At 31.2% G+C, this 9,465-nt stretch overlaps 1 protein-coding gene across 3 annotated transcripts in view; it reads right to left on the bottom strand.

Moving 5' to 3' along the window:
• Window positions 1-240: 240 nt before the first annotated feature.
• The window catches only part of LOC137930138 (CD63 antigen-like), a 42,087-nt gene continuing 32,862 nt past the window's right edge, over window positions 241-9,465 (bottom strand). Inside the window, exons 2-6 of one of the 3 annotated variants that reach the window (XM_068773262.1) lie at window positions 8,743-8,931; window positions 5,327-5,497; window positions 4,133-4,360; window positions 3,481-3,572; window positions 241-824 (exon numbers count right to left, since the gene is read on the bottom strand). In XM_068773262.1, the coding sequence (XP_068629363.1) occupies window positions 3,501-3,572; window positions 4,133-4,360; window positions 5,327-5,497; window positions 8,743-8,931 (660 nt within the window). In that variant the 3' untranslated portion in view covers window positions 241-824; window positions 3,481-3,500. Of the gene's footprint in view, window positions 825-2,784; window positions 3,573-4,132; window positions 4,361-5,326; window positions 5,498-8,742; window positions 8,932-9,465 lie in introns of those variants that run through there. The other 2 variants (XM_068773263.1, XM_068773261.1) reach the window with 2 other exon arrangements.

The raw sequence follows: 9,465 nt of genomic DNA, 5'->3' as shown, positions 1-9,465 counted from the left end.
TTAAAATCGTCGGAAGCAGTTGGATGCAGGCCGGTTCCAACTATCCTCATTGGCTATTTATGAGGGAGGCTTATTTCAGTGGAAGTCCAACAGCTGAAATAATAATGATGCGCCTTTAGAGCACTGATGGGTCACGTGTTTTTCTCCTTTGTCATATGTCTTAAGAAGTTAAAAAATAACAAGCCATTTAGGTGGTGGAAGATTTATTTTTACATAAAATAATAAAAAAAAGTTTTCGTTATCTGAAATGCATAAGAGATTCAAATTACATTATCTGCCAATGTTAATCTCTGTAGCTATTTACACAAGTGAAATACTAAAATACATCTCTATAGAAATGCATACAAATTATTATTATATTACTTATTTAAATATAAACTGGACGTATATAACAATGAGACGAAAAAGGAATATATTTTTTAATGATTTATAACATTCAAAAGTGACTTACTTAACTTAAAATTATCTTATAACTTACATATGGAGTCATAAAAGAGAAATTTCTCAACTTAATAAAATAAAGATAACACTTTATATCATCTAGAATTAAATTTGCATTATAAAAGAAGAATAAAAAACAAAAAAAGTTATTTAACTGTACCATAGGTATTGGTAACGTAGCGAAACTAAAATGATGCGTTCGTTTACTTTGTTCTCGAAACTGTAGATGCTTCGAGAAAAAGTTTATATTTTCGATTTTATTTTCATATTGGTGGGCCGGAGCTATGACGATCTATCCTTTATTTAATAACTTGTACATAATTATATCATCCAGGTGTAGTCCACAACGCCCTCGTCGGTCTTTCATTTCGTCTTAGGCGTATCTGAAATATATATATATTTTTGTTAATCAAATATGAATCAAAAATATTTATTTCACTGGTACCATGACAATGGAAAAAACTAAAAAGCGTTAATATTAAGACAAACGTGCAAAAACCAAAGTGTTCTCACTAAAGACATTCCACATTTAATTACATTTTCAATTGAAAATTAGATACATTGCAACATAATATTCACACATATTACTAATCTACAACATGCTATTAGTATTTACATATACCCACTTACCCTAGAACGGTAGACCAGTTAAATTACACTTTACCTGTACAACCGATAGATGGCGTTGCAAAGACATTTAAGTTTCAGTTTAAAAATAAAACATTGGTAAGTTTCATTTATTATTTATTTATTCAAAATTATTGTAGCCACTGACCGAATAATAAATTAGAATAAACAGAATTAAAATAATCATTTGACAGTAACAAATAAAATAAAGAAACAGATTACCATAGAAAAACTTTATTAGAAATCACTATATGTTCTCGACTAAAGGCACTGTTAGCAAAACAATTACAATTCAATAGAAATGTGAATATTACAATCAATTTTGTCCAAATCAGATTGTATATGACAATTTGGCACAGTGTTCATTATTGTTCTTTATATATAATCTAAAAGTTTGCTTCAAGCAACATCTCAATAAATAATTGTAAGAACCATTAAATCAAAGACATTAAGAACAATATTCAAATAAAAGGTTTATTCTAATTTTTATTATTGTAATAAGAATCAGTGCTATTTAAACAAACATGTATTATTCTTCTTTAGATAAACTTTATGCGATAGAACTTTTTATATTGACATCAAAAATTAATAAGTAGAAAAGAACAGATCATAGAATATTAAAAGGAAAAATACATAGTACTTATAATATATTCAATCTTTTTTCTTGTTTGGCAAGAAAGCGACTACGTTAATAATAAAAACGATTATATATAGTTAAATGATATTCAATTATTCTGCAAAATATTATAAAACCACTCACACTTGTGCTGTTTATCACAAAATTGTAGAGATTCTTTATGAGTTATCAAAATGTATAATGGTATTGTTCTGCATTCTTTATATGTATATTTTCTAAGCTAACTCTATTTTCTAATTTTTGTGTTTGAGATAATTACAGCAACATGTTTTTTTTCTATCTTATTCTATATTTAAATTTTCTGATTGTGACAATTGTAGAAAGATTTGATTTTTTTTAATCCTATTCTATTTTTAAATTTTCTGTAATAATATAAATCAGTTATATAATTTGCAATATGTTAATATTCAATATTATTTAGGTCATTGCCTGATATCAATATATGGATGCACCTTATGATAAAGTTTTGGCTTATTAAGTGCTGTTGTACCAAAAAAAATAAAATTTTTGAGATTAATGTACAATTGCTCGAATAATGTGATTATTGCTTTTTCTTACAACTCATATATATTTACTTCGGTTAAAAATTCAGGTAAATAAAATACTAATATTTTATGATTGCTGAATGTAACGCTATCTTGTTTTCAACGAATTTGTATATGATTAGATAAATATTCTGGATTTTATTTCGAATTCCGGGATTATGAAGCCTTCCCATAGTTCTTAGTAAATAACTTGAGGCAAATGTGTATACTATTATTCGAACATGTGATTGCTTCATCAGTGTACTGACATTTTCCAAACTCAAAGTGACAATAATGTTTATCTTAAAGCGGTGCATGTGCTTTTTTGTATCTATTCCTAACATTTTTATATAGTCTTTTTCGTTTTCTATTATTCCTCCAAGATTAAAGTAGTTCGAAATTTAAAAAAATATAGGAAATGTATTAAAAGGAATGTTCGATTTATTAAGAATTTTCTTGCCAGATTTATAATTTCTGCTCAATATATTTTCAAGTTCAATTCCAATTGCTTGTATGAAAATATTACATTTTTATTTAAAATTTATAGTTTTTTTTTCACATATCTGGTTTGTATTATATTTTCACATTTATCAATAAAGATTTTGCCGCTTGGTGGTCAAATATTGTTTTACATATTTTGTAAAATATATAAAAATATAAATGTTTTTTTACACCCTAGAGTATATAGGTGCTCTCGAGGCGTTGGGCGCACAAATATTTATTTGTTAGTAAGCAACACATTTACCCATTTCAAGCGTATTAATTACGAATATACATCATTTTATTACCAGACAGACAACACCTAAGGAAAACAGATTATTATCAAATTTAATATAAAAAGAAATATATAAACACTTTCGATTTAAAATTTATCACAAAGCAACATGGTTACATGTACAGTGTTACTATATAAAAAAATTAATAATTACACATTGGATAATAGAAAAATTCAAGAATGGTTGTCTGTCGGTCCTTAAAAATACTCACCATATAAAGACATCAATAAATGCGTATTAGATACATTTTAATATAATACCGATTAATAGAAATACGCCATCCCGTAGAAAATCGTTTAAACTTGAACATTTTAACTCCACTTGATTTTTTTAAACCGACATTAGTGTTTCGAATATAAAATAATAACATCAAGTGGAATAAAAAGAAAAGTGTCAGATAGCCATGCAGTGAACACGGGCCGGTCACATGTTGCCAGTAAGAAAAATAAAACGAAATAAAGTTATTTATAGGTACCAGTCGTAAAGTACAAAATATTAGTAGCGAGACCTTCTGTCCATGTTTCTTATGGAGTTGGCGAGGCAGAGCGCGAACAGGGCACCGACCACCTGCGGAAACAATCACACTATGTAATCATATCGTTACACCACAAATGTTATACAGAATTAATTCAACCGTCACTGTTAAACAAATCGCAGCCATTCCGCTCCCTTATTGCTTGTGGTTAAAGTGGTTAAGGCTCCATTACTTTAACTTATTTATTTAACGTCAATTTTACTTGATGATGCTGGAAGTATGGAAGCCCTTTTATAGCCACTTGTAACCAGTCACTCTGTGTAAATTCCACAAAAATATTTATACTTATATTTGTAAATATTTATTTCATCATGTCACCTGATAAGTGCCCACTGTAAGGCATAGGCCTTAATACTTAATTAAATAAACATGTAGATATAATGTAATCTAATGTAATTAAACCAGTACCTGCGAAGTTCCTCTAGGGGAGAGAGGAGGTGGACTGTGAGATTCTCAATCAATCAGCATGTGACTAGACGCCCACATTTAGATAGCCCCAATTACAGATCATGTGTTGCTAAGTATCCGGCTTCCTTACGCAGGGTCCGGTATGTATGAGTTACATAAGTTAAAAAAAAGATTGGTAGAGTACCTCAACGCAAGCGACACCTATAGCGATTCCGGCGATGGTCTTGTTCCACGTCTGGTAAAGCTCAGCGGCGCGATCAGCGCAACCCATGGTGTTGGCGTCGGCGATGGTGCACTTGCTGAGAATCTTCCCCACTACGCCGGTGGCGCGGGTGCAGCACGATTCGGGCAGGTCGGTCACCACGCCGATCACACCGTAGTCTGCCGGGCTATGCTTACCGCAGCATTCGAACTGCAAACATGGTCATAAACGCCCTGTTATAACCTGGCTAAATTTTATACCATTTGCGAGTGTTTTCGTAAAATCATCTACTCGACGAAAGGAATATTCCTACCAAATTTCAAATATCTAAACCCCTATGGTTGCAGAGATGTGATTAGTTAGTACATAGTTGGAAATCTCTTACATATGAATCATTTCACTGTCACCCTTATGATGATTTTGTAACAATCGTAATATATGTTGTCTGTCGCCCGATTTGCGTTCCAGTATTTGGGCGACTACTGGTCTAAGACATGACCTGGTCTTATGGCCTATGTCCTATTACCTCATGTCACAAGGTGGTGAGCGCAGACGTAAAACTGTAGCAATATAGTACTTGTTTGTAGTTGTTTAGTTTGCATCACTTCCTTTTTATAAAAATTCGTTTTATGGCGGCAATTTATTTCGATTTAAATAATAAGCTACTTATTCTAAACTTACTGCTTTCAAATGTATTTAAAGGAATAATAGCGCTACACACGTCTACGAGTTAAAAGTACAAGATTAAAAAAGTTTTAAAAAGAATTTAGTCATACGTATTTAGGATACAATATGTAGAAACTTTTTATTTATCCCAATAAGTAATAAATATATATATTAGGGGGACCGGAAAGTTATTTCGTTTTTTTTCGACATATTTTACACACAGACCGATTGATTTGTTACCGCTCCGGCATTGAAAATTTGTATACTATATGGCAAAAGGTTGTTGATAACGAAAGTGAATATATTGCTGATTAGAAATAAAAAAAAAAACTTGCTCTAAATGTAGTGGTGTGAATTTAATTTAACAAAGGGACTTTATTTTCGGGTCCCCCTAATAAAATTTAAATACAAGTGTTACTGACACCTTATGCAGGGTATTTGTAATAAGAAACTTAAACATATAAGCAAAACATTTTAGTTACAACAAATTATAGGGATGACAATACTAACCTGTGTCTGAATGTTATTGAAGACTGCGTTCACGGCGGGGTCGGTGGTGCGCTTATCGAAGATTCCGTTGACTCCCTTGACGAGGCCCTCTTTGATTGTGTCGGCGTATGTGAACATCAGTACTGCCAACACCACCTGCACGATGATGATGACTAGCAGGAAGATGGCGTACTGAAAATAAATAAATGTTTCTAATGATAATTATCGTTTTCAAAAGTCTAGAGCTCCTAAAGTCTAACAGAGGGCAGAAGAGAGGTAAAAAAGAGGTTTCACAATTCGTAAGCAGGGGTCCACGAAAATTTATCTGTTTCGATAGCGAAGAACTAAAATATTGACTTGACTCCATTGATCAATACCTAGATAAAAATAAATCACTGCCTAGATAATATTTTAAGAAGTTCAGCGACTAGTAAAACATTACATATTCTATATTCACTACAACGTCCACTTACAGGACAATCGATTAATTCTCACGAAGTTTATCGGAACCAGCTAAATTTTCATAGTGGTTTAAGAGAAAAAAGAAAGTCTGAAACCTCTGGTGCTTTTGGTCCATTTTGCCGCCTTAGACTGCAGAAATCAATTAAATGAAAATAAGGACCTCATTTAGTCTCCTTGGCCTCTGGGTGATACTACGGCTATAGATATTTTTATGTGTTTAACTGGTTTTACGAATTCAGGTCTGAACGTCGTCGCCATTTTTGTTGAATCAATTATTTTTGTATACTCCTTAATAACGCCAGATAAGAAAGTCGTGACTTATGCGACTCTCTTTGATTCTTCTCACCAAAGAAGGAAGTCAATCACTATACAATTATACTTAGCAGTTAAAAAAACTAACTTTAGAATAAGATAGTAATGATTTGGCAAATCGTATATCTACATTATAACTTCAAGGTGAATTTGCTATTCCACTATGCTGTCCACCTATCATTATTACTAATTATAATAAATAAAAGCTTTGTAAGAAAAAATCAAGTTAATATATTATTTCAATATTTATGCGAAGTTTTTGTGTAAATGGCGCGTCTTGTTAAGCTAATATAGAACTATTCTTCATTAAGATAACGCAACAAACACCTTGTTATCTGTTTATTTATTTTTATTACGCGCATCTAGTAGGCGTTTATCTTTTCTTTGTTCTGGTAACGGCTTCATTTTAGAACTTCTTTTGATTAGTTTTTTTATTCATTTATTACAACCTAGCTTCCCCGGCGGAACTCGTTCGGTCTTACAGTCAATGGATGAGCAGATTTAAAAATTTACACAAAATTATTAAGTTAATTTTTTACACGGGTAGAATTATGTTTTATCAACGTTAAGTTTTTAACATATTTTAATTATAAATACCCTACTTCTAAGGAGGACAAATCCTCTTATATATAGATATATTTTAAAAATTATTTGCAATAATATTGTTTTTATATTCCAATTAAAAAAACCAGAAATGATAAATTACTTATTTACATTTAATTAATACAATTTCACAACAATGACATAGGCACTTCATTTCTAAATAACTTAATTTAAAAGAAAACCTTTAAAAACAAAAAAAAATGATGTTAAGAACATTGACATAATTTATTCTAAATTGGAAAAATTCTAGACGAAGGTTCCAGAAGCTAAACTAAAATCTTTAACAACATTAAAAAGTTTCTTTGTAATTAATCAAAATCAAAAAAGGAGAATTTAGAAAAAAAAAATGACGTAAAAAATATGAACGATTTTTATTTTTTCAAGAAAAATTTAGGCACTTGTCCATAGTTGTCAAACATTTGATGTCAATCAAAATCAAAACTCATACCATAATAATTAAAATAATAAAACATTATCACATTGTTGCTAAAGTCTTGCAGTGTACGAAACAATAAACTTATTTTTTGTAAGTGATCCTTGTTAACTATGAAAACATTGAATTAATAAATAAAGTGAACACTGAATTCTTTTTTTTTTTTTTTGGACTACATCAGGCAAAGAACTTTTGACAGTACGAAGTCTCTAATAAGTCAATAAATAAACGACATCGACACGTCTGTTGATTGTTCTCTGAATCTCACTCGTAATGTTTCTCACTGACCATTTTCCAAGAGAAATGACGTACGAACGCATCAGGAATTCAACAATAACTGTACCGGGGAAAGTGCGTGTGTTTGTATAGGAGACAATAATACGTTCAGTTAGCGGGCCGCGCTGGATTTTTAAGAATTTCAATTGTCGAAACCAACAAAGGCGAGCGAGCGAGCTCTCTAAAGGAAGAAAGTCGCTTTCGTAACACACCCATGTCCATATGCGACCCACGTGCGCTGCACATTGATGCCAGGCGTTAAACTCAACTTTAATATAGGACGATATATATGTAAAACCTTCAAGCTTATTTTTCTAATCACCCTGTATAAAATGCTCACACTGAAACTGTCTGTACATTTATTTATGTTTTCTACGGGATTGGATAAGAACAAAGTATGAAGAGACAGATAAAAACAATAATTTGAATTTTAAAAATGTTTCTTATTTTGTTATCACTACGTTATTTATTATTTTTGAAACCATTTATTTTGGATAAGATGTACCACACATTTATTTACAGTAAATTAGCTATAAATTTTCATTTTAAAGGCTCTTACACCTACAAGCAGTCACCTTGTATAACATTGAAAGCTATATACAAATAAAAGTTAAAGTTCGTCTCTTTTAAGGCTGTTTTTAAGCATAAATTTTGTCTTATTATTACGATATGTCATCGTTGTCAAGAGCGCAATGTGCAATTTTCACTATTGTGATCAGTTTACTAGCAAAATTATCATTTCCAAACCTTATTTAACTTTAAACCACTGTGAACATTAGTCACTAACAAATACAGTATGTCAGTTTCCCGTCACCGCGGAAAAAATATGAAATAGAAATTTTTTTTTAAGAAAAATTTAAAATACTTAAAATAATTTTATTTCGCACTGAGTGATTTATAAGAGAATTTTATACTAATTCTCAATAATTGTGAAACAACATTGAAAAAAGCCAATATTTCATTTTCTTTGTGACGTAAATTGGGCAATAGAATAAAAAAATACAGTTGCTTACGATCTTATCTCCAGAAAAGTTATTATGATGTAACATAATTCTTTTTTTTGTTTAAATAAATTAAAAAAAACTAGACACCTAACTATATTTATCAAAAATAGCGACAAAGAATAATAAACGAAACTTTTCATCCCATCCGGTGAAGTAACGGTATGCCGAGGTTTCCAAGGAAGCCTTTGAGTTTTGCCACTTGAACAGAGATTTTAGGCTAAGCACACCCCGCGCCATGCCTTCTTACAACTCGCAGAATCTACAAATGCCACTCAGGCAGCAATGTAGTCGGGCCCAAAAAATGCTTTTACAACCTTGTATTGTACTCGTAATGTGTGAACACTTACCGTGACAACCATGCAGTGGCTCTCGCGAATGGCGCCGCAGCATCCGAAGAAGGCAATGATGAACATCACCGCTCCGATGATGATGAACAGCCAAGGAGCTACTGTTAGGTGAGACTTCAGTTCATCCTTCAACACGGTCCAGTTCATCAGCACAGCCACGCCGATACCGATGATTGCGAGCCCGAACAACTGATGACAAAATGATTTCATTAAGCACATTTATCGTAGTATCAATAGTTAACAAACATTTTCATAATTAACGAAACTAAAAAGTAACCAGTTTTCTAATTTATTTCTTATAGGTGTAAAATACTTCAAGGAATATTTATATAGCTTATTTGCTGTCAATTAATGTATGGTACACACAAATAAAGTAAGAATGTTTTTTTTCTTCAAAATAAGGCTATTTCAAAGTACTATATATAAAAACATATTTACTATCTGCTCTGCAGACGTTGTACTACCAGAAGTTATCGGCTTGTCGCATTCATATAATAAAAATAACAGAACATATAACTTAACATCATACACCACTCCTTGAAAGTCTTACACCAATCAACCTACATTTTTACGTTTATATTAAATAAATAATAACTTAATGTATAATTGTGTTATATAAATGTAATGATCGATTTAAGTAACCGTCGCACCGTAGTCATGCTTGTGTTAAAAAAGTGTAAATTGAATTTTTGACAAATTATGTTAAGGTTTATTCCACAATAT

This window comes from Battus philenor, unplaced genomic scaffold (genome assembly GCF_028537555.1).
Source record: "Battus philenor isolate CCGP_79_NKW_IND1 unplaced genomic scaffold, ilBatPhil1.0.hap1 SCAF_6, whole genome shotgun sequence".
NCBI classification, from domain to species: domain Eukaryota; kingdom Metazoa; phylum Arthropoda; class Insecta; order Lepidoptera; family Papilionidae; genus Battus; species Battus philenor.
The sequence above is the reverse complement of the archived record's forward strand: the minus strand, read 5'-3'. Positions and strand labels throughout refer to the sequence as shown.